The sequence below is a fragment of the Sinohyriopsis cumingii genome, chromosome 2 (assembly GCF_028554795.1).
Source record: "Sinohyriopsis cumingii isolate HCF-2022 chromosome 2, ASM2855479v2, whole genome shotgun sequence".
Taxonomy (NCBI): domain Eukaryota; kingdom Metazoa; phylum Mollusca; class Bivalvia; order Unionida; family Unionidae; genus Sinohyriopsis; species Sinohyriopsis cumingii.
The window spans coordinates 106,314,065-106,339,744 of record NC_142962.1 but is presented as its reverse complement, the minus strand read 5'-3'; the positions used below and the strand labels follow the sequence as shown (position 1 = coordinate 106,339,744).

General features: G+C 36.0%; 2 protein-coding genes across 7 annotated transcripts in view; one reads left to right on the top strand and one right to left on the bottom strand.

Annotated features, from left to right (window-relative positions):
• The window catches only part of LOC149805565 (uncharacterized), a 460,129-nt gene that overhangs the window by 284,769 nt on the left and 149,680 nt on the right, over positions 1 to 25,680 (bottom strand). The gene's annotated exons all lie outside the window — the stretch shown is intronic.
• The window catches only part of LOC149805567 (apoptosis-stimulating of p53 protein 2-like), a 238,937-nt gene that overhangs the window by 200,818 nt on the left and 12,439 nt on the right, over positions 1 to 25,680 (top strand). For all 6 annotated transcript variants that reach the window (XM_089950169.1, XM_089950170.1, XM_089950168.1 and 3 more), the window contains 4 exons: positions 7,154 to 7,427; positions 17,484 to 17,668; positions 19,264 to 21,450; positions 24,888 to 25,021. In XM_089950169.1, coding sequence (XP_089806295.1) covers positions 7,154 to 7,427; positions 17,484 to 17,668; positions 19,264 to 21,450; positions 24,888 to 25,021 — 2,780 coding nt within the window. The remainder of the gene's footprint in view (positions 1 to 7,153; positions 7,428 to 17,483; positions 17,669 to 19,263; positions 21,451 to 24,887; positions 25,022 to 25,680) is intronic.

The window sequence follows — 25,680 nt, the reverse complement described above, 5'->3', positions numbered from 1 at the left end:
CAAAATATTAGAGGTGGTGCCAACACTCAGCAGTTGTAAAGAAGAAACAGTTTGATCTTGGGTTCTAACGGTTCTTTGCCAGTAGAGTATAAGTACCTTCTGGAGACTCTTGTTCATTTTGTTGTCAAGAAAGACTTTACGATGATCAAAAAGTACTATATTAATTTCATCTGCTTTGAAACTACACACAAGATCATCAGTAAATGGGTGGGTGGTTTATAGACTTTCAGCAAGATTTTTGTACATGCCAGCCTAATGAAGTATTCCAGCAATTTTTGGACTGTTACAGATACCCACTTAGACTTAGATTTAGATACGGATTTGAGATATATAATAGATCTTCACAATATTCCCAGCATTGCCCCTGAACCGTTATTAGTAAACTTTGTGTCAGAGATAGAATCCTCTCAGAAAAAATAAATTTAATGTAAACAGTACATGTTTGCTATGAGAGAAGCATTAGGTAGGTTTTATTAGCTGCAGAACACATCTTCCCCTCTCCATTTCATCTTCTTACAATGGTACTATTCCCACTTGAGCTGAATAGGAAAAGTATTAATATTATTGCCACTAAACCCATTGGCAAAATGGAGCTGAAAACAATTGGCTTGCTGTCAGGTTTTTAATTGTATCGTTCATATCAATGTGATCTTTCAAAGCTGTGCTAGCACTGTTGTGCCCTGATAATTTTTAGATGTGTCTCAAGCACAAGCAAGGTTCCAGCATGGTCCTCTCGCCATTTAGAAATAAATGACATTGAAAAGATGAGATCTGCTTAAAGATATTCATATCTAAAATCAGCGTTTCATTTTGAACAGAAGAATCGAGGGTGCAGAGAACAAATAGCATGGGTAAACACCACTGCAGGACACCTTGCATATTATTGGACAGGGCAACTTGGCATAAAAAGATAACAGAAAAATTAAAAAAATACATTGTGAAAATCAAATGTTTAATTTTAAAACTTTTATAACAACATTGATTATATTATGAAATAATTAATTTTTTGCTGCAGTACAAAAATGAACTATCATTGCAATTTTTAATGCATTTTAAGAACTAATCCATTTTGTGCCGTCTCAAATCTTGAATGTGTACATCGTTCATATAACCTTGAAAAGTCATTTAATTGGATGGGTTGCTTTGAAACAGGAAATGACAACTGAAAAAAACAAATTCTGTAATTTACTTGTTTTCCAAAAATAATGAATAACATGGGAACAAAATTGGGTGGGATCACATCAAAGAACATGACATGGTGAGATGGATTCGCATCTCATTACCGTAGTGGTGTGCTTGCCAGTTATTATTAGATAAATGTTGTTTCTTCTGTTTTGTACCAATTTATTTGGTGATAAAAAAGAAGAAAAAATATATGGAGAAATTTAAATTTCCATAAAAAAATACTCATTGAAAACTTTTGGGTGTCCTTGAAGACTTCTTGAAAACTTTAGGGCATCTTTGAAAACTCCTTGAAAGACAACTTCCAGGGATTCTGTGGAATGGCGTGCACGGTAATAGTAAACTTTTTAGTTATAAATCAGATCTTGATCACCTATTAACGTAGTTGTGGTCAGCATCTTGCTCATTGATTGTCTTTTATGATGCATTTACCATTCTTGAAACGATATTATACAGTGAATTTTCTTCGTAAGCGTACATCAGAATGTATGTGGAAGCGTGATAGATTTATTTAGTGTTCGAGGCCTGCATATTGATTTTTTAAATTTCCTAACATTGAATGCACATAATATTTACAGTCTGTCATAACCAGTGGCAGTTGTGGCAAAATCTTTCTTCATGAACAAAAAAGAGAAGAAGGAAATGACAATTTAAAAAATATTAATCCATTGAAAATGCCCCCTTTTATTACCTGTTATCCACGGTATTTTCAAGCCCTGCCAAGCTGTGTATAACAGTGATTGTGAAACACAGGATTCTAGGCTGAGAGAATGTCAAGATCAAGTATGATTGATAGCTCTTGGTGGGCAGTGAATGCCGAAATTGACAACCTTGCAATGTTGGAATGTGGGTGTAGGCTGCTGAATGTACACAAACAGATGAAACTGTCATTTACCTGTTCCGAGAGGGAAGTCATGTATATGCCAAAGATGCTCTGATGAGATGATTGACAAGTGTACACAATTACACGTGGTTTAGGCATTTTAATTGCTTCCAAATGTGAAAATGTAGGTGGTATAGGATGTGTGCATGCAGGTTGTCTCAGTTTGATCATGTGGCAGTCTGAGTATTAATTTCCAACGATTTACACAAAACTACATTAATGTTAAAGATGAAAGGCTGATGTGATGTCAAATGTGCCATATGGAGTATGGTTGAGTGCTTGTTAATTTGTTGTAAATCACAACACTTCATCAATCATAACACTGTATGCCTGCTGAGATTATGTGATGAATATGCAATGAAAATATATGTATGACAGATGCCTGGACTGTCAGTTTGTAACCATCATAAGACTATAGTAGCCACCATTTCATAAGCACCATGTATCAAGTTTGTATTTTGGCCATCTTGAAAAAAGTTTGTGATCGCTTCTCCTTTTGAATGGAAGGTCATTTCAGTATGGGCTTTCACTAAATTATGATGTCTACATTTTTTAGTTAAGTTGCGTTTCCAAGAAAAAGCTGGAGTTGACGAGAATTGTTTATGCCACTCGTTACATAACTGGTTGATTTACTGATCTTGCCGACAAAAAAGTCCTTCAAACTACATTTTTTCCTTTGAACACCATGTCAGCAGAACCTTTGATGAGTAACATTCTGTTTTTAAAGAAACACTATTTCAGGTTTCCTGTTATTTTAAAGAAACACTATGTCCTGAGTTTCTTGGTGACTATAAGTCCTATGAAAGCGTCTTATAACAGATGCCTGCATAACATTTTCTGTTGGGTTATCAATTTTTTGTTTGTTTGCCATGTGTAGATAGATATATAAGTAGCAGTACAAAGCAATATCATAACTGCTGACAGACTGTGTCACCATAATTGTTATTTGTATTCAACAAATACATCTGAATTTAGTGTAATAGGAGATGAAAGATGTATAGCAGTCCATCGATCAGAAGTTGAGTTAGGTTCATTATGGACATTGCCTATGGTTTGCATATAAATAACCTTCAGCATAAGAGAAAGGCGACATTTTGATTACACATCGTAGTTTTCATTATTCAATATCATGAGCACATTTAGCAGCCATAATTTTTACTACTGCCTTGGTTTTATTACTTGTAATTTTGGAAAGAGGGGTGTTAAAACTGCAATTTGGTTTAGATCAGAAATGGCTTCAATTCTTGGTCGATGCAAAACCTGCAAAAAATGAGCTTCGTTCTCAGATAAATATCACTGTTGCCTGTGACAAGTGTGCTAAATTTATTGTAATTAAAATTCCTTGTTTTAAAATTAGACTGAAGTTTACATGATCAACACAGTGGCTTTGGATATTACATGTCTTTTAATAAGAGATATTACATATCTTTTAATAAGATATATTACGTGTATTTTAATAAGAGATATTACATGTCTTTTAATAAGAGATATTACATGTCTTTTAATAAGAGATATTACATGTATTTTAATAAGAGACATTACATGTCTTTTAATAAGAGATATTACATGTCTTTTAATAAGAGATATTACATGTATTTTAATAAGAGACATTACATGTCTTTTAATAAGAGATATTACATGTATTTTAATAAGAGACATTACATGTCTTTTAATAAGAGATATTACATGTCTTTCAGTAAGATATATTACGTGTATTTTAATAAGAGATATTACATGTATTTTTTCTTCACTGTGAAATAAATGTATCATATATACTCACTTATAAGTCGAGTCCAACTGCAAACAACACAGACTCAGATCTGCTGTTGCTTAATGTGCTAGCAGATCTGGGTTAGTGCAGTTTTGTAAGTAGCAATCATGAGAATAAACAACATGTTTCCTGGTCTGCTGGCACATTATGCTATGGCAGATCAGGATCTTTGTTGTTTGAAGTTTGACTCTACTTAAAATTGAGTACATACAGTAGTTTAAGATATTTACATAAACACATTTTTTCATATACAGTACAGAATTTAATAAATAAATTTTATTAAGTGGCTTTTGGTGTAGTCATTTACATTTTCTGTCAGGAAGGAGGTTAATGCCATTGAGTACTCACAGTTACTGCAGTCCATTTTGGTAATAAAATCATAGTAGGGGTAACATAGCTTCCATGAAAGTTCAGCAAGTACAAATTTTCTTCCCTTCAGCTACAGTTTAATCAAATTTAGATTTATCTGGCACCAGCAAGATTTCGTGTTTGTATTTATGTCCTGGTGACTTTAAATTTCAGTATCAAATTCAAGCCCATTGGGGTTGTATAGAGTTTTACCGGATGTTCTAAAGAGAATTTATTTTTCATGACAAAGTGGATGAATAATAGATAATGTACTTATTTTAGTTTAATTGCAGTAGTTATATTTTTATTTATTTTCCATCCCAACCATAAAGGTCCTTGTGGACGAAAATAAAAATAATTAATGGACAATACTTTAACACAATATTGTTCATATTTGTTAAAGGCATATTCTTCAGTATAAATACTTTTTTAAATTATTTTTCAATTGCCAGAAACCGTTAACAGAAACAAAACACAACATCATATTTGACATCAAGTTAATACATGATAAGCATTATAAAACTTTCATGCTTGTGACAGTCCTTTTATGCATGGGATGGCCATTTTATGCTTGGAACAGCCCTTACACACTAGGGATGGCCCTTACATGCTTGGGATGGCACTTATATACTTGGGACAGTCCTTACATACTAGACACAGCCCTTATATGCTTGGAACAGACCTTACATGTTTTGGACAGTCCTTACATGCTTGTGACGGCCTTTACATGTTTAGAATGTCCCTTACATGCTTGGGACAGCCACTATATGTTTAGAACAGCCACTATATGCTTGGGACATCCCTTACACACTAGGGACAGTCCTTATATGCTTGGGACAGTCCTTATATGCTTGGGACAGTCCTTACATGCTTGGGACAGTTCTTACATGCTTGGGTCAACTCTTTTATTCTTGGGATGGCTCTTATATATTTGGAACAGACCTTATATGCTGGGGACAGACCTTACATGCATGGGACAGCCCTTTTATTTATTGGACAACTCTTGTATGCTTATTTCTTTTTCACATTGTACAGGCCAAAGCATAACAGTGGTACAAATTTAATGCTGTTATTTTCTGCATGAAAATGAAGATAAAAATCTGAATCAATCTTCATACAGATTTGTCCAAATCATTTAGTTGTAACATTGGAAAAAATAAACAGTTACATATTTTTGCCATAGCTAAGAGACAAATGATCATGGTTGATAACCCTTGGACCTGATTCTCTATTGATGCTGTTTATATAGTCACCCAAATTGGCTATTTGTGTGTGAGAATGTATGAATTGAGTGTGAATTCTGTTGCACCAATCAAAGGATCATAACAACTTTTGATGTGGAAGGATCTCTTCACATATTGATTTTAAAGCCAGCTCTCAGTGTGCTGGCTTTGCTTTAGAAAAATATAGAATTTTCTTTGTGGAGTTGTAATCCAGCTTTGTTTGTTAAGACTATTACAGTTTAACTTGGTTCCAAGTAATTGTGGAAATGTTTTACAACCTGAATGGCATTGAGTCTTGCATATTATTCTCTAATAAATGCTTTCAAACAGAGAAAAAAAACCCCACATGTACTCAGTTGGGTTTGACAAGATGGCAGAACATACATGTTTAAAAATGTAAATTGAAAAGAGTTTGCAGTTGGACTGAAATTGTATTAAATTTTATTGTACTTGTCTTTTGGCCAAAGAATTTCTCCTGTGAAGAGCCGAGTTTACTGTAAGTCGGGTCCAACAGCAAAATGCACAGACCCAGATCTGCCATCACTAATTGTGCCAGCTCAAGCATCTAATGAGGGTAAATGTATTTTCTTAGGAGTAATCTATAGAACAAGCAGCATAGACCCAGATCTACCTGCACATTATGTTATGACTGATCAGGTCACATGATTTTGGCTAGATGTGCCATTTAAGCTGAGATATATGGTAAGATCTATATTATTGTCTGGGGCCTGCTGATATGAATACATATGACTTGTTGGAAGGCCATGCAGTGTATATGGAGTTGCTTGTGTATTGACATACAGTATATAATAAAGGAAGCCTATAGGTGTTTGTATAGGTATAAAGACAGCGGAAGGTCAGATAAATAAAAAAAAAGCAGTACTACTATGTATTATGGGTAAATAAAAATGAATCCCTAATGTCCTATAATTGGAAATCTTGTCAGATTTTTATTCTGAAAATCTTGGACAGTTATCATTGAGAAAGAAATGGTGATTGGGGATTTGTTTTGGGATACTCGTGACTGGTAGTTCATAATCCTCACATTTCCTTTACATCACTGCTCTGGTGGCCTAAGTGGTTAGAGCATCCACTTCAGATGCAGGAGGTTACAGGTTCAAACCCCGGCCAAGTCATATCAAAGATTTATAAAAATGAGACTAGCAGCTACCTCACTAGGCGGGGGGCGCTGAATGGTTGAGTGGTCTAAAGCGCTCTCCGTCACGGATCACTGCCATCTGACCTGTCTGTGTAGGTTCGAATCTCGGGCTTGGCCAATGTGGATATGTGAGAAAGCTTGCTGGTAACTTCTCGTGGGTAGGTGGTTCTTTCCGGGGTTCTTCCTCCACCATTAATACTGGCCGCCATGTATAGCCTATCTTGTGCTGAAAAATGGCATTAAACCCTATAACAACAACAGCAGCCTTGCTAGGCACTCTTTTTTAAGAGGTTAGTGTTAGGACTGGTAAGCCTGGTGTCAGGATAATGTGACTGGGTGGAACATCATGTTACATGTCTGCGGCATGATTCCCCAGTGCTAGACATCACTATAAACTGCCACACTGCAGACATTGTAGCGATATGCTAGCCTAATAATTCAACAGCTCTGCTGCTAGGGTGTCATTTGATCTCATCAGTGAATGAGCAAGGACAAGATATTACTTAATTTGTTTGTTTTTCATTTCTGGATTCCCTATACAGTGTTACAATGAGGGACTTTTGACCATTGATAATTTTTCACTGCAGTTACCAGGCGGGGTTGATCTGACGCTCAGTGAGCTGCAAGACATGGCAGCCCGGCAGCAGCAGCAAATCGAGACACAGCAGCAGATCCTTGTTGCCAAGGAGCAAAGATTGAAGTACCTCAAACAGCAGGAACAGAAACAACAGCAGCTTGCCTCTGAGAATGAACGGATCAAAAAGCTACGGGAAAAAGTGGATGCCCAGGAAATGAAGCTGAAAAAGTTACGAGCCCTTCGTGGACAGGTGGAGCAGCACAAAGCCAGCAATGAAAATCTCAGTAAGTACATTTTGTCTTGCAGTCGTGGGACCAATTTGCTGGCAGTTTAGGGAGTCAGAGTCAGAATTAAAGATGGGTAGAGAATCGGCCTCTGCTTTTGTTTATTTTGTGCTTGTGATCAGCAGAATTGGCATTGGCATTACAAATTAAGGGGCTTTTTCTGTTACCAGAAGATATTTACCATGAATTTACTCACTTCCACTTGTGTGATGTAGTTTCAAGTTTATATAAAGGGTGTGATTGGATTATTGACAAGAAACAAGCAGAAATGCATAATTTAACAATAAATCAAATTTTCTTTAGTTTCAAATAAAACATTTCAGATTAAGAGGGAAGTTATGGCTTGTTTTAATGGATAATGACTCGAAGTTAAATTGAAACCAAATCTGAAATGGATAATTCCATTGTACAACCCATTTAACTCCATAGTATATCCCTTTTAATTCAGTTTTACAAACCTTTTAATTATATTGTTGAACTCTAGTAGAATGAAACTGAGCAATCCATTTTTTTTCAGCACAAAATTTATGTCACTGCTTTGGAACTTAATCTGTGTCACAAAGTTGCACCTTGAATGTGGGATTGCATGTTTCCCGTACTTTTTAGTCTCATCTCTCCAAAATCTTGACCTGTGTGCACCTTTTTGGTGTGGTTATTTTTTCCGTTAGTTCTAAAACAAGTAATTATTTGTTTCTTTGAAATTTTGTGTTCCCCTTTTCTGGTTGTATGTTATACATAGAGGGTAATCGACTTCGACTGTTAATGAACAGAGCATAGGGTTATCAGGATTGTCTTGTCAAAATTTCTTCTAATTGATCAATCATGAATGAGACCGTTTACATTCATACCGCAATATTGAAATTCTTTGATCCACAAGATGAAATTGTGATCAGATTGCCATGGCTGAAAAGAGTAAGTAGAGCAGAACTTTGCCGAGTTGAAACTGTTCTTTTTATGGTGCAATATCCTATTCACTGCAAATCAACTTACTGTTAAAGGACTTGTTCTTTATTGATCCGCTATATAGTATTGGGAAATTTGTAATCTTTTTTTTTCTTTCAAACAGCACCTGTCTAATAGTCTCTAGGTTCATTGGCAATTGTATCAAATTATCTTGCATGGAATTGAAATACAGTGACTGGAACAAGTACAATTTATAGAGTAGCATTTATACTTGCTTATAAGTAAAGTCTAACTGTATCAGGCATCTGCAGATCTGGGTCTGTGATCTGTTGATTACTCCTAACAAAACTGCATTGATCTGGAATGTCTGTGCGTTATACCATGGCATGTCTGGGTCAGTGCAGTTTGTTGTTGGACTTGAAAGCAAGTATTTATAGTATTTAGATGACACTCAACTGTTTTAGCATCTTTTCGAACACAAATGTATTGGGTGGGGGAGATAGGTTCAACCCAAGTGATAGTTGTAGTTTATGAGTGTCCATTTTTGGTTTTCATAGCATCCACAAAGATCTCAAGTCAGAAAACCAGTGGGCCATTATGATGTATCAGTGGTCCACCTTCAAAAATGAGTTTTACAGCAGCTGTTGTAGTTTTCTTTGTAACTGATTGCAGTCCACCTTAGCGAGATCTCCATTCCGTTTTAAGTTTACCTAACTGTAAAGCCTTATGTTCAGGGTTCCCACACTACTGGGAAGTCGGGAGAAATGATAAATATTTCTCAGTCATGAAAAACTCTGTGATTTTGCAAATTTTGATAAAAGTCAGGAAAAACCCAGGAATTTTCAGCTAACACTTGACATAAACAATTACGTTATTTAGTCATAACTGAACTGATCATGAGTTAAATTTATCAAGTTCTGACCAGAATATTCAGAATGGATCATTTAGGAGCTTGCCATAAATATATTTGTTGAGCCAATTTCAACGTTTTAATGGATTAGATTTGGCTTGTAGACTGATTGTTGCACAGACAAGCTCGATATCAGCATCCATTTTTACATTTAAAGTTGAAAATCAGTCTATCATTACTTAACACCAACATGGTGTCGGCATATCAGTGCCACTTACTAGATGTCCTAGCAAACTTAAATGCTGTTACATCATGTCATATCTACTTGAAATTAATCTGTGAAAGACAATGGCGTCGATGAAATTTGACCTGGTACTCGTAATTTGCATTGCTAGTCGCACGAGTAAAAAATGTTTGCAACACATGTTCAAGACATCATAGATCCAGTAGTCAAGTGATATCAGTACTAACCCGTTTAAAATGTTATAAAAAAATAAAAATATTAAATGAAAGTCATATACTATTTGCAATTATAAAGAACAAAAATGAAAAAAACACAAAATTCATTATATATTTATTCTGAAAACAGCTACACTGGGTTGTATCACATGACTGACAGTCTGCATGATGAATGTGACTGTCCATCTTGCTGCTACAGCGACATGTTTCTGGTCGATGTTCTTGAAATAAATATTTTGAGAATTATATCTTCTTTCTGGTTTTTACAAAAGGTATTCGACTTTAATTTAGTATATTTGAATTCTTGTACAACATTGTCTGTTATAATATCACATGACTATTGGATTTCCGATGTAGTTGTCATGTGACTAGTAATGCAAATGGTGAATACTGGGTCAGGTTTCATTTATGCTGTAGTTTTGTCTAGTCTATCAGTGGATTAAAGACATAACAAATGCTTGCCATTTCTGAGAAATTAATCATTCTTCCTATTGATTCCAATTTTTTGATAGGCAATTTCTCGGACCTCACATCCCAACCTAAATATCCGAATGGGAAAAATGTGGTGGGAATTTTTGGAGGAAACACAGATTAGAAAACAGACTGACATTTGTTTCAAGTCAGTTTTTTAGACTAGAACGTTGAATCTCTGAACTGAACTTTGGTACATAAACTATTATTGAATATCATGAAGCAAGAAAAGCTCTTGTGAGTATCAGGCTACATATTGATTTTACAGAAAATTCAGTCTTTTTTTATACAGTAGTATATAATTTTTAAGGTCTTTTTGTCAAAATTGAATCGACCCTTTTTGTACATGATTTTTTAAATCATAGATTTTACCAAATTGTCTTAAGGAGTTTAGGTTTGAAAAATCTTGTTTTGGATTTTATTGGCACAGATTAATTCAGGGTTTAAACTTTTTTCTTTAAAAGATAAAATTCGAATACTTTACATTTATTGGCTTTTTTCATACTGTGATAGGATTATTTTGTATGACATGCATATAGACTTATCTTGATTTACAGCTGATTATTCTGATCTGTTTACAATTAAATGTTTAAAAGGAAACAAAAGTAATTTATCTTCATTATGTTGTTTCCTCGTATGAACGTAATGCAGGTCAACCAAGTAAAGTTAGAACTTTTATTCTGTACATTGAAATGACTTTACAGTCATCAAATTTGTTTCATGTGATACTTTTTGTGGTTTAGGACATGCTTATCTTTCCTGACTTAAATGTTTTGGCAGTCTCAAACTAGAAATATCTTTCATTTAAATTTTTAAAACTGCATGTTTTATAGGCTAAAAAGTTCTTTAATTCCATTCACTAATGGTCATATGTGAACCTTGAAAAAACTAATTTAATTCTGGAAATGACCTGGAAATTTATCTTTAAAAAAGTGTGGGAACCATGTATGTTATAACACTTCTTCCATTTCCATGTGGGTCATCCATTAATAATTGCCCTGTTCAAATTGACCACAAATCTAATCCACTGGAACAGTTCCAAGCAAGCTTTGTAGAAAGCATTGGGGCTTTAGGCCTTTATTTTATTTATATATAAATGATAACAATCTGCCATATACCATATGTACTCGCTTATATGATGAGTCAACTTGCAAACTGCACAGATCCAGATGTGCCATCGCATAATGCACCGACAGATCAGGGTCTTTGCATTTTGTTAGGAGTAATTAGTAAAACAAACATGATAGACCCTGATCTGAAGGCGCATTATGCTATGGCAGATCAGGATTTTTGTTGTTTACAGTTTGACTTGACTTATAAGTGAGTATATATTGTAATATAGTGACCATTAGAAAAAACTTCAGAAGATCTGTTTAAATAACTTCTATTCTTACATACTGCTTGACAGAATTAGACCAAATTCTAGGCATAAAGGCCTGTCTGATTTGTACAAAGGATGTTTATCTACCAATCAGTTATTATTCTGTTAGTTAAAATGAAACAGTCCTTAAATGTGCACTTTTCATAAAGTGGTGAATGGAATTTTGGATTAAATTTGACAGCATCAAGGTATCAGTATTATGTAAATGGTGTCAATCTGCTTCTAAAATATAGCCATTGTTACTAAAAGTAGATAAACCTTAAAAAACTTTCCAAAAAGCACAAAACAGAATTTAAGCAAATTTGACAAAAAGTTTCAATGGCCAAAGGTGTTCGAGTACTTTCCTTTATTGATCACTGCCATCTCACCTCAATCCATGTGGGTTTGAGTCTTAAGCTTAGCCAGTGGTGGTGGTGGTGGGGTATTTGTGAAAGCTTGTCAGCAGGTGACTATGGGTCTGTGGTTGTTGCTAATGTTATTTCCAGATTCTTCCTCCACCAGACAGAGATGCTTACAGAGTGCATGATTGGTGCACACGGAGAGTACATGTCACAACATAGTCACAATAGCCAAAGTATCATTGCATTTGTCATGACATTGGTCTTTTTTCAGGTAGTCAACTGTTTATAAATCTAGGTTTATCAGCTTGACATCAGTGGTTGCTAAATTTGATTGGCACTTTGGGTTCTGAAATAAAGCATTCTGACATAGTTCGATCAGAGTTGTACAAATGCATGTTTAAAAAATGGGCTACTGAGAAAACCCAAAATGGCCAATTCCCAGCATTGTCCATCTTTAGATGATGATTTTCCATATTTGTTTGTCAACTACACAATGGATTTGGTTTTCAAGTAGATGTTAGTCAAGTAAACAATCTCGGGTACACTTTGGCCTATTGTTTCTTTTTCTATGCTTTCATGACACAGCAACAAAAAAGCATGTATGCAACAATAAACTTTGCTCAAGGGGCCCATATGGTTAATTTGAAAGTAAGTTTTAATTTGTAATTACTTTTCTTGTAAAACTAGGTTTTAGTTAGTAATTACATTTCTAGCAAAACTAAGTTTTAATTCATAGCTACATTTCATCTTGAAAATTTAGGAGAAAAAACCAATATGAGAAGAAAAACACAAATGAATAGAGTTTATTCATTTGTTTTCAACATCTGTTTTTGAAAAATACAAAAATAGTACCTTGTCAGGTTTACCCGTAAGCAGCCAAAAATAATCCTTTTATCTGCACCCATGAAGATGAGTGTAGATAGTTTATCTTGTGTAAATGAAACAAAATGCACTTATCCCATGGTTATAGTCAGTAGTTGGTTTTGCATGTGTTACCTTCAGTCAGGAATGCCCATAAATCAAATCACCCTTATCTGATATTTAGATCCAACTGCCAACTTTGTTTTACTTTTATGTGTGAATTGGTTTGTGGATTTCATATTATGCAGTTACTTGTATGAATTATCAAAAAACATGCTTGTACTGAGAAGATTTTTGTATGACTATGTTATGAGAGGACAATTCATTGATAGAAATAATAATGTCCTCAGAAGCTGAAACTTTCAAGATTATTATCTCGTTAGTGATATTATGGTGGTCTGCACAAGTTTATTTTAAGGTGATGTAATCAACTGAAATTTAGTCTTAATATGTTACGTTAGTCCTAAATGAACTGACATTGGAGGGGCCCAGAGTGGCCGAGTGGTCTAAAGCGCTCTCGGTCACGGATCACTGCCATCTCACCTCTGTCTGTGTGGGTTCTAGTCTCAGGCTCGGCCATTGTGGATATGTGAGAAAGCTTGCTGGTAGCTTCTTGTGGGTCGGTGGTTCTTTCTGGGGTTTTCCCCGGTTCTTCCTCCACCATTAATATGGGCTGCCATGTATAGCCTATCTTGTGCTGGAAAATGGTGTTAAACCCTATAACAACAACAACAGACTGACTTCGGACATCCAGTACAGCTACTTAAGTAACCTTTTTGAAAAGCTTGGTATCAGTGCTTCTCATAAATGGAAAATCATGTGGGGGTTTCACCACAAGATTTTTTTGTTATGTCTAGCTGGTCTAAAAAGAAATTGGTGATGTTAAGACTTCCAATATGGCCGTCTTCACAAACATTATTTTTTGCTATCCCCCCAAGTGTTGTGATCTCATCCATCTATGTTAGAATGTTCAGCAAATTTTGATATGATAGATGTGTCTTTTAGTTTAAACTTCTTGAAAGAAGTTAACATCTTTTTTAAAATGTTGCTTGTGCGTATCCCTATTTCCTTTTGAGTATTTTTAACCAACATATGTATTGTTAATCACCTTAATTTATCTTGTAGTATCTAATTACCATTTGCACCTTTAAGGGGCTGTTGCTTTTTGTAGGCTCTACTGGTCATAGACTGGAAGAGATTATATGATGGTCTGTTGTCCATTCATACAAACCCATGGTCTAATACAGGGTCTCCAAAACGTGGCCCATGGGCTGCATGCGGCCTGCCAAGCCATATCCTGTGGCCTGCAAAATGATTGGCATCATAAGGTGTCATGAGAGATAACAAAGGTGGTGTGGACCTTGGTCCATCAAAAATGCCCTCTTGCAGCCCTCAGGTGGTTTGAGTTTGAGTCCCTGGTCTAATTAGTTCTAAATAAAATTCATGTTGCATGGACATCCAATATGGCCACCACAGTGGCCATCTTGAACATCGTGTTATCACAGAATGGATCGTCATATCAGGATGAGTTTTCACAGAAAGACTTGTGATGTCTAGTTGGTTGTAAATGGAAATGTGGCAAATCTAATGTTTACATTTTTGCCACACTGTTTATCTTGAAATATTGTTATCACTACTCCTTTATATTGACCTGATGGTTTTCACCAGAGAAATATCTTATGTCTTGTTGGTCCTGAATAGCTTATTGTGCCAATTTAATGTTGAAAACATTGTTGCTGTCATATCAGCATGGTTTTTTTCCACTGAAACACTTCTTATGATGTTTTGTTGGTCTTTTGACATCCAACTGTTCTTCTATTAGCCATAATGTGTTTAACTGTAATATTATCCATGTGCTGAATTGTTCAAATAATAGTCATTATGTGTTGAGCTGTTTTGGTATTAACTTGAAAGCCCCAATTCGGCCAACACATGCAGAAATTGTTTATGTTCCATCTTGACAATAATACTGAATCTTGAATGATATTGATCCTAAACATCACTGGGTTCCATTAAAACTAGGTAACATAACATTTGATCACATTATGAACCATGGTATTTCATCCCAAATTAGAGTAAGTGTACAAATTTAGCCAGTGGTAATCATCGACATCCTTGGGACAACCAATTTCAGTTGAATGAAACTGCCACACAAGATTTGATGATGTCACCATAGTAAACATGACAAGTTAAAACCATGGTATATTCGATTGTCTTCAACCCATATTCACCCAAGTTTTATTTTTATTTAATGCACTGCTTCGGTTGCCTAGTGGTTAGAGCATCCGCATCGGATGCAGGAGGTTGTGGTTCGATCCCTGGCCGAGTCATACCTAATACTTAGAAAAATCATACTAACAGCTGCCTTGCTCGGCGCTCAGCATTAAGAGGTTAGTGTTAGGACTGGTCGGCTACATGTCTGCGGCATGATGCCCCAGTGCTAGACATCACTATAAACTGCCACATTGTAGACATCATATCGATATGACTGAAAAATTGTTAAAAGCTACGTTAAAAATCAAAATCAAACACATACACACACACACATTTATCTAATGTGCACTTTTTCTTTGCAATCCAATTGTTTGAAAAGCTGGCCTGTTTATCTTTGAATCAAGTTATGGAATTTTTTTGCTATTAAATTAGCCATGAATTGAAAAAGACCAAATTATGAGCGGCTTCATTGACTGATTTAAAAAGTTGACACTTGTTAATTCTAAAGTGACCACTGTAGTATCATCAGTTTTCGTTGGGGACCAATTTTCGTGGTTTTTGTTGTTGTTGCCCCAAAGCACGAATTTAAATCCCCAACAAAAAACGAGCCACGTAGGATGATTACACCCCCACCCCATTTTCTTAGTGTCTCATTCCTAGAGATTAACACAGCTACTAGTATTTGATAAGTCAAGGTCAATATATACTGTAATCTGGTAATTAAATATTAGCTTTTACATGTGTTTATTTTTTTATTTTAACCTTTCGAAAAAAAGAATTATTAATCATTTTATATTGTTTCAGTGTTCGATAAGGTATCTGATAGCTGTAATTTTACACTCACTGCCTTAAATTGATATGTGAGCTAAGTAAGGATAGAGAGAAAATAGAGAAAAAGCATAAGGTATTCAAACAATAATAATACTGAAAATGAAACAAAAAATAATACAAAATAACAGTATAAGAAAAATAAATTTAATACTTCTTCAGATTGATCCTTCATTCGAGTACAACTGTTGTTGAAATATTTAAATCTTTCTGAAAGCACATTTCGTTTCATCCATGCATTTTTAATCTAAAAGAACAACAATCCTGTAAAATACTATAACTATTTCTTGAAACACTATTATTAATGAAACACTATGTATATACACTAATTACAGCAGAGTATTAAAGCTCACACTTCTCTGATTTTTGGACAAAGCCACTGTATTATCATCGTGTCAGTCAAGTCTCATGGTACTCACAAATGCTTCTCAGGTAAATAATCCCCATATTGCTGAATTAAACAAGTCCAGCTTTCTCAAAACCACTGATAATTAGGTCCGATCTTTCACTCATTGTCACGTGAGGTGCAGTTATCAATTGAGCGTGAATTAGCTTGATTAATGAGGTTGCACTTGATTAATGAGGTTGGCTTGATTCATGAGGTTGCAAGGTTTGCTAATACTGTGCACAGATCGTCACCAGTAACATCTTTTTTCATAATGGCGTCGATAACCTGTTTAGCATACCACTTGTGGAAGTGTGACTTTAATTCTTCTTTAATAAGCGATTGCCCTAGGGTTGTTGGCTGCATCGGCTTCCTTTGATGTTGAGCACTCCAACAAAAATGTGGCAAAAGTGAATAATTTTGACAGGTGTTTTATCTGTGCTCATAGAGCAGGAACTATTGTTTTAGTGTTCTTGGCTGCATCATTTTCGACTGATGTTATTCACTTGGTCAAAAACAGTGTAAGTATTGAACTTGCCATGCCTTTGTTTTGTGCTCATACATGTAGTAGTATTGGTTTAAACATTAAAGCTTCCACTGTTTGCATCGGCACTGTTTTATTCTTTTTTATTTTTTATTTTGGGTAGATGTTAAACGATGAAATTAAATACCTACTAATATGTAACTTTGATAGGCAAAACCACAGATTTATGTACCCCAAAAAATGCCTTTTTTTAATGAAACCACGAAAATTGAGCCTGTTGAAAATAAATGATACTACAGTATTTAAATGTCATTTAAATCAAACATCTTGATTATTTCAGAGAATGGTTTATGTCAGATAGCTTTTTTAACAAATCATTCCCCTCCTTTCAAACGTTTGTTGGATTGGAAGAATGGTGAAATTTATAAATGGCAGCACTGGGACTTTTAATGTGTTATTAACAATAATGAGTTGTATTCACTTGTTGTTTTTTTTTTCTTCATTTTTGTATCAGGCAAAAACAAGATACACCAGTAATCTAAATATCGATGGGTCTATTAGCTTTTGCTTTCTGCTCAGTAACTTGTTTTAAAATGACTTCATCTCTTTTTGCAGCTTTCATTCATACCTTTTTACAACTTTCATACATACCTTTTTACAGCTTTCATACATACCTTTTTACAGCTTTCATTCATACCTTTTTACAGCTTTCATACATACCTTTTTTACAGCTTTCATACATACTTTTTCACTGTAAGATCCCAAGTGATCTGCAGGCCATGTGATCTGCAGGCCATGTGATGTAAGGATAATGCCATGGTTGATGTCTGTCACATTGTTTGTTGGTTCATTCGTTCATTTTTTTAATTTTATTTTTAGACTCAGAGTTGGAGGCCATCAAGGCTTTATTCAATGAGAAGGAGAAGGAATTTGCAATGGCGGTGACAAAAGTGGAGGAAATGACACGGCAGCTGGAGGAAATACGCAGTGGAAAAATCAATGCCAATGTTAGGAACCAGACTGCTGCTGCAGCAGAGTTAGAAAAATTGAAAAAGGAACTTATGGTATGTTAAAATCTGCAAACTGTATTAAGCCTCTGTTTGACTTTTAAACAGTGGACATCATTTTTGTCAAGCCTATTTTGGCCAGTAATGGGAGTCATGTGTGTGTGACATAATATTCACACCTAAGAAGTACATACCCATTATTTGAGTCTGAACTTCCAAAAAATTATTCCATTCTTGTTTGTTGATTGCAGCTTGCAACACAAGTGGAATGCAGCCACTTGAACCCTTATAGAATATCATATTTTCTCAATCTCACCACTGTACATGTTTGATGTCTACTTAATGGGTTAATTTAAGTCTCAAAAAGAAATCACATGTACGTTTTATTCATTGCAACTATGCACCTCAGAAGCATAGGCAAAGGGAGATAACTCTTCTAAACAGTACATGATAGGAAATCAGTAATACTGCTATCACTATGGTGGAGTTGGAGTCATGCTACTAATTATATAAAAGAACCATTCTAGAATTGGGCAAAGATAAAATAAAGGAAATATATGGGTTAGGCTGGTCAGGATTGGTTAATAATGAAACTAACGTTTTATTACAAATAATATTTTGAGAGCCTATAGTTAGTTAAAAAAATAAGACAATATTTTATTGATGGAATCTCAGGTCTTTTTAGACTTGCACCAAGAAACAGCATTCAACACAAAAATAACTACATGTAGGAAATGTGCTGTTACTGTATTAGACAACAGACAGGTTATAGACATCCTATGCAACAGAATTATAATCGAATACATGCTAAGTATCAGACATGCTAGTGAAAGACATGTAATAGATATTCTGTGTAATGTTTAATGGGCATGCTCTTTAACATACATGTTACAGACATCCCATGTTGTTGAAATGTAATTGACATACTAGATATCAGACATGTGATAGATATTCTGTGTAACATTTAATGGGCATCCTATGTTACAGACATGTTATAGACATCCTTTGCAACAGAATTATAACTTTATACATGCTAAGTAACAGACATGCTAGTGAGAGATTTGTAATATATATTCTGTGTAGCATTTAATGGGCATGCTGTGTAACAGACACATAATAGACATTCTCTTAAAACAGACTTACAATAGACATGCTATGTAACAGACATGTTATAGACATCCTGTTTCATTGAAATGTAATAGACATACTAGGAAACAGACATGTAATAGACTGCCTTTGTAACAGATACGTAATAGACAGTCTTTGTAACAGACATGTAATATACATGCAGTGTAATTGATTTATAAATAGACATGCTACATATTTTTGCCGTGCCTATATAACATACATAAGACATGTGTCACTAAAAAAAAATTTGGGGGGAACAGGGGACTTCATTGTTAAATGTACATTTTTCAGATTGCCTCCATTTTGCTAACACTGTTGTTGCATGCTGCCACTAAACTTTTTGGGTGAGGGATGAAGTTAGGCATAGGGCAAGAGTTCCTAGTGTATATTGTTGCAGTGAAACAGGTTATGCATAACATTCCATGAAATTCTTGTTTCAAAATATTTCTAGAAAACCTGGTCATAGTGGAAACGGCATTAGTGTAAATAAAAATGTACTGATTTTGTATACCTTTCTATTTTAGACGCGAAATAAGTTGAATGAGCAGCAGAATCAGAAACTGGCCCAACATCGTGAGCTTCTTATAAAAAAGCGAGAGGAGGTGGCCAAGATGGACAACCGAATTCAGGAACTTCAGCAGCGGCTAAAGAGAAAACGTGCACAACAGACACAGCGCAACAAGCAGCAGATAAACCAGCAAAATCTTCTAAACAAAGTCAACAGCAATCGGCCTCCTCCAACAAATATCGCTGCTGTAGAACCCTATCAGCAGCAAGTTTCGAAAGACAAGGTGGAGGAGGAAAACAGTGCCACCCCTGGATTTGCAAAACAGAACCCAAAGTATCAATCACTGCCCCCTAGTTCAAAGTTTCCATTTTTGGACAAAAGCAAATTAGAGGAGAGTAGTTCCAAACCAAGAGAAACAAACAATAATACGATTGATCCAAACAACAAGAAAAGCGACCCTGATCGGCAGGAGGATTATTCCATTCCACTTGTCGTGTCCATAGATTCTAACGTGGCAAAGCAAAATGGACCTTCTTCTTCAGGTGCATCATTAGCGTCAGAGAGACCAGCAGGAACACAAAACTCTGTTTTCCCTACAAGTTCTGGAGGACAAAACTATTCTCAACCATCAGCTTCCTCCAGCCACACCTTAAGATATCCTCCTCCTGTACCCTCCCGATCAGGTCTCTCTCATCTGACTCCTCGACCTTTCGGCAGCACTTACAGCACCTCCATCTTGGGTAACAGACCTCAGATCAGTGTTCCTGATGAAGTTCGACAGGGAGGCAGTGGTCAGAGTTCTCCAGCATCAAGTGATGGTTCACAGAAGGAGAACAGTACCAGCGATGCAAACATTACCAGTAATGAGCTGCCAAATAAATCTAGTTTTTCAGGGTGGAACAAAGAACAGTCACCAAAACCTCTTCCAAACAGAGAAACTTGGGGCCCAAATGTGGCCAAGGCTTCATCAGAACCTCCAGTGTTACCTAGTCGGCCCCTTGGTAATAATAGACCATACCCACCTTCAGAACAACTGAGCATTAACAGTACCACCCCTGGCACAATCCAACAGATTGGAAGGACTGTTGGAAGTCAAAACTTTCCAAAGGGAAATCAGCCAACAGTCAATCCTGGAAGTTCATTTGTGCAACCTGTTTTGAATAAATTTGAAAATAAGGATCTTGCTAATGAAAAATCTTTAGTATCCTCGGAGAATACAGCCAAACCAAATGGTGCTAGCAATATTCCTACCACATCCACAAGTACTGGTGGATTTTCTACACTGAATCATGCAGCTGTGCTAGGTTCCTTGGGCCACAAGCCTGTTATGCCATACAGATATGCACCAAAGAGTGTCATTGCAAACACGTACCTTGGAAATAGGATCAACAGTGAAGCATTAGAAAAATATCAACAAAATGTTAAAAACATGTACAAAGAATTGGACTCCTCTGATAAAAGCCAGGTTGAAGAGAATTCTGTGGATGATAGTGTAAAGTCTGTGAAAATTATTGGTCCGATTCCTAACAGGACTAATTCTAATTTCGGTGAATCGGGATCAAATCATAGTTCTCCACTCTCATCAAATTCATCTGCATCCCCATCCAGTCCCTCAGCAGTTGCAAAATATCAGCAGTTTGACTTCCCTAGTTCCCCACCCCATGCAGATGTTGCCTCTGATAAAGTCAGCATCAAGCCAAACACGCCAAAGCATATTCGTAAACGGCATTCAGATAGCGATAATGAAGATATTACAAAAGCTTTGAGTCAATATGATCAAATGCAAAGTGCTAATAATGTTCAAGTCCCAGCACAGGAAAATCAGTTCTTAACACTGGAAGACAAAAATGGTGCTATTGAAATTCAGGCCACATCTTTTAGTGACCGTATTCCCGAAATGGTGCTTCTTGACAATAAAGGGAATATCATGGAAGTGAATGACAGTTCTGCTGGTCAGTCATCAAAAGATTCGGATTCTTCATCATCTTCTTCTTCATCTTCTTCCTCCTCTTCTTCAATACAAAATCGTGCTCCACCAGTGATAGAAGTTAAGAGTGACAGCTCCGAGATAAAGAAGAAAACCAATTTGAAGTCCAGGAATTCAAAGGGATCTGGTTGCAGAGTCAGTTTTGACCCACTTGCACTCCTGCTTGATGCCTCACTGGAGGGTGAATTAGAGCTTGTCAAAAAGTGTGCAGAAAAGGTAAATAAGACCTTTTTAAAAAAATTAATGGAATAGAATTCAACCTTCTTAATGTAAACCTCTTCATCTGAATGTCATTTTATCCAAACCACAAGTATGGATCTCAAACTTGCAGGATTGTTGGAATCCAAACCCATTCATCCAAACACCCATTTATCGAAATGGTTGTTTATGTCCTATGGTTTCAGGTACATTAAGATTATTTTATTCTATTATAAACTTCTATGTGCTCCGTGATATATCGCAGGCCTGCTGTGCTATCCTGTATGTTGTAAGAGCCAGGTAATGGAGGAAGGAGTCACAGTGGGTCAGGTTAGTGTGCCAGATAAAAAAGCTTTGCCTGCTTCACCATGATACATTATGTATCGCTATACTTGTGCACTACTACAAGGTATAGTAGGATGTGTATCATATAATTTAGCTGGTGATACAACATGTATTGTGATGCAGGAGTGATGATACAATACCTGTTACGATCCAAACTCCAGACTTGTCCATTGTCATGGCATGCATTGTCTGTGTAACTGTATTGGGATTGTTTGTTTGCAGCAAGGTTACTAAGTAATACTAGAATGTATCATGTTACTAAGTAATACTAGAATGTAACATGTTACTAAGTAATACTAGAATGCAACATGTTACTGAGTAATACTAGAATGTATAATTTCCGGTTCTTTTTAGCATTCTAAATATAGTTTTATTATTAGACATACAGTGCCCTTATAAATTACCTGATAACTGAAAACCTTGTTCCGATAGAGTTGAGGGGTCTATGCTTGAGATTAACAATAAATGTACAAATTATTTAAGCACCTGAATTTGAAATGAAAACCAGAAATGTTCTCAATGATTCTTTTATCAATTTACTTACATCACAGTAGCTATGACTAAAATGTATTCTTTTTTGTCACTGAGACCGATTATAGAAACCACTCTGATAACTAATATAAAACAGATAAGTAATAATATAAAATAAAAGAGTAACATTAAAATATTTAATGCTTTTATTGAAGAGACATAAAACTCTTGATTTCCTTTTATTTCTCGACTTAAATTCACATATTATTGATCCAGTATATTGTGACAAACTATTACTTTACCAATATGTAATGATGAATTATTATAATGCCAGACTTGCAGTGGAAAGGGTGCACATTTAAATCATACCACTGAATCAGCCCAGGTCGGCGGCTATGGTGTTTATGGGCAGTGGAAAGGGGATACATTTAAATCATACCACTGAATCAGCCCAGGATGGCTGCTATAGTGTGTTTGTAGGCAGTGGAAAGGGTGCACATTTAAATCATACCACTGAATCAGCCCAGGTCGGCTGCTATAGTGTGTTTGTGGGCAGTGGAAAGGGTTGCACATTTAAATCATACCGCTGAATCAGCCCAGGTTGGCTGCTATAGTGTGTTTGTGGGCAGTGAAAAGGGTGCACATTTAAATTATACCATTGAATCAGCCCAGGCTGGCTGCTGTAGTGTGTTTGTGGGCAGTGGAAAGGGTGCACATTTAAATCATACCACTGAATCAGCCCAGGATGGCTGCTATGGTGTGTTTGTGGGCAGTGAAAAGGGTGCACATTTAAATCATACCACTGAATCAGCCCAGGATGGCTGCTATGGTGTGTTTGTCAGCAGTGGAAAGGGTGCACATTTAAATTATACCATTGAATCAGCCCAGGCTGGCTGCTGTAGTGTGTTTGTGGGCAGTGGAAAGGGTGCACATTTAAATCATACCACTGAATCAGCCCAGGATGGCTGCTATGGTGTGTTTGTCGGCAGTGGAAAGGGTGCACATTTAAATCATACCACTGAATCAGCCCAGGCTGGCTGCTATAGTGTGTTTGTGGGCAGTGGAAAGGGTGCACATTTAAATCATACCACTGAATCAGCCCAGGATGGCTGCTATGGTGTGTTTGTGGGCAGTGAAAAGGGTGCACATTTAAATCATACCACTGAATCAGCCCAGGATGGCTGCTATGGTGTGTTTGTCGGCAGTGGAAAGGGTGCACATTTAAATTATACCATTGAATCAGCCCAGGCTGGCTGCTGTAGTGTGTTTGTGGGCAGTGGAAAGGGTGCACATTTAAATCATACCACTGAATCAGCCCAGGATGGCTGCTATGGTGTGTTTGTCGGCAGTGGAAAGGGTGCACATTTAAATCATACCACTGAATCAGCCCAGGCTGGCTGCTATAGTGTGTTTGTGGGCAGTGGAAAGGGTGCACATTTAAATCATACCACTGAATCAGCCCAGGATGGCTGCTATGGTGTGTTTGTGGGCAGTGGAAAGGGTTGCACATTTAAATCATACCACTGAATCAGCCCAGGATGGCTGCTATGGTGTGTTTGTCGGCAGTGCACTTTACTCCTATTGCCTCTGCTAGAGCTGGGTACCTTGAAATTTTTTACACCATGGTATACCGCAGTATTTCAAAACATTCTGCCATACATACCATGGTATACAACATTTATATTAGGGTCCAACAATCTATTTATTTAGGGAAGGGGCGTGACTCATTTTTTAAAAACTTTCTGTTAGTAGCACCAAAAAAACATAATGCTCAGATTTGTAGCGACATAAACAATATTATATCCATTAGAAAAAATGAAATATCTTTCTGAAAATAAAATTGCAACTGCCTTTTTCTCTTTCCCAAAAATTAAATGGTCAGCACCTGATTGTAGATGAATTTCATATGTGTATGTTAATTGTTGTTACAATGTAAAATCTGAAACTACAGTGGGGTGATTAATCTTACACTATAGCAACAGAAAACAACTGCTGTCCTGAAAATCTTTGGATGATGCAGTCTTATGGTGGAATACATGTACTTGGTGCATTAATATACTCAAGTAAATAACTTAAAATATGACTTTTTTATATACTAAATATTTCCAAAAATTTAGATTTGTCCAGGATATATTTCTCTACTTAACCATTTGGCTACGATGTTATGATATGTGTCCTGTGTCAAACGTGGTTAAAGAATTATAATCATTATATTTATAAGTCAAAGCTAACGTATGACAAATACAACTTTTGTGCAAAAAATTACATTTTGAATGAAAAAATGAAAACTTGCTGTTAATATTAGGATTAGTCGGAAATTTCCATGTATTTCTTCCTGATCAGAGTACAGGTAACATTCAAAAAGTACCAATGGAAATCAATACTGCACTAAACCAGTATACAGGTAATATTGTTCACCTCTAGGCTCAGCATTAGATGCCCTACTTATGTTGCCAAACCACAAAATACTAAACACAACCACCATCACTCTATAATGATAAGAAATCAAATGGATTAATAAAATCACCATTTAATCCTGAACCAGTCGTATCCATTTGTCCTCGAGGCTTAAGTTTCACTTTCTCATCTGAATGCCTGTGAATATATTCTGTTTATGAATTTTTTTGTCCCTTTTTCAGGTAGAGAATGTTAGTGAGCCAAATGATGAGGGCATCACAGCTCTCCATAATGCAATCTGTGCTGGCCATTATGATATTGTCACATTCCTTATTGAGTTCGGTTGTGATGTCAACTCACCAGACAGTGATGGCTGGTAAGTAGTTTCTACAAAGGGCAGCTAAATATCTGCTAAATATTTTTGGTTTCATTGTTGCACGTCTCTTATTCATTTCATTTTCATCTCACCCAGTATTTCTTTCCACCATTAAGAGGAAAATAGGTCACTGTAACCAGCTGTGATCAAGATCCATGCATATTAATGAGGTTATAGTGCATCTGATTGGTTGACTTTGTTATCACTCATTAGGCCATATTTCTGATCCGATGTGGATCAAACTTCGTATATGTGTATATATATATATATATATATATATATATATATATATATATATATATATATATATATATATATATATACACTTCTACCATGATTAGTAAGATGGACAAACATTGGGGTAATCTGAGATTGTTACCTGTCTGAAGGCTGTTTTGATTTGATTAAAATTGGAAGATGGGATTATGTCATCAGGGTCTTGGACATTTTGATGATGAGCAAGATCCATGCATATTAATGAGGTGATCTTGGATCTGATTGGCTGAGCCTGTTACCATTCTGGAAGCCATATCTTTTTGCTTGATTTTGATAAAACTTGAAATATTCTCGAATTTGATTGGAGTCGCTTGTTACCAGATTTTGATCAGACTTGGAAGATATGTTTATATCATCAAGATCTTGGACAGGTTTGTTAATAA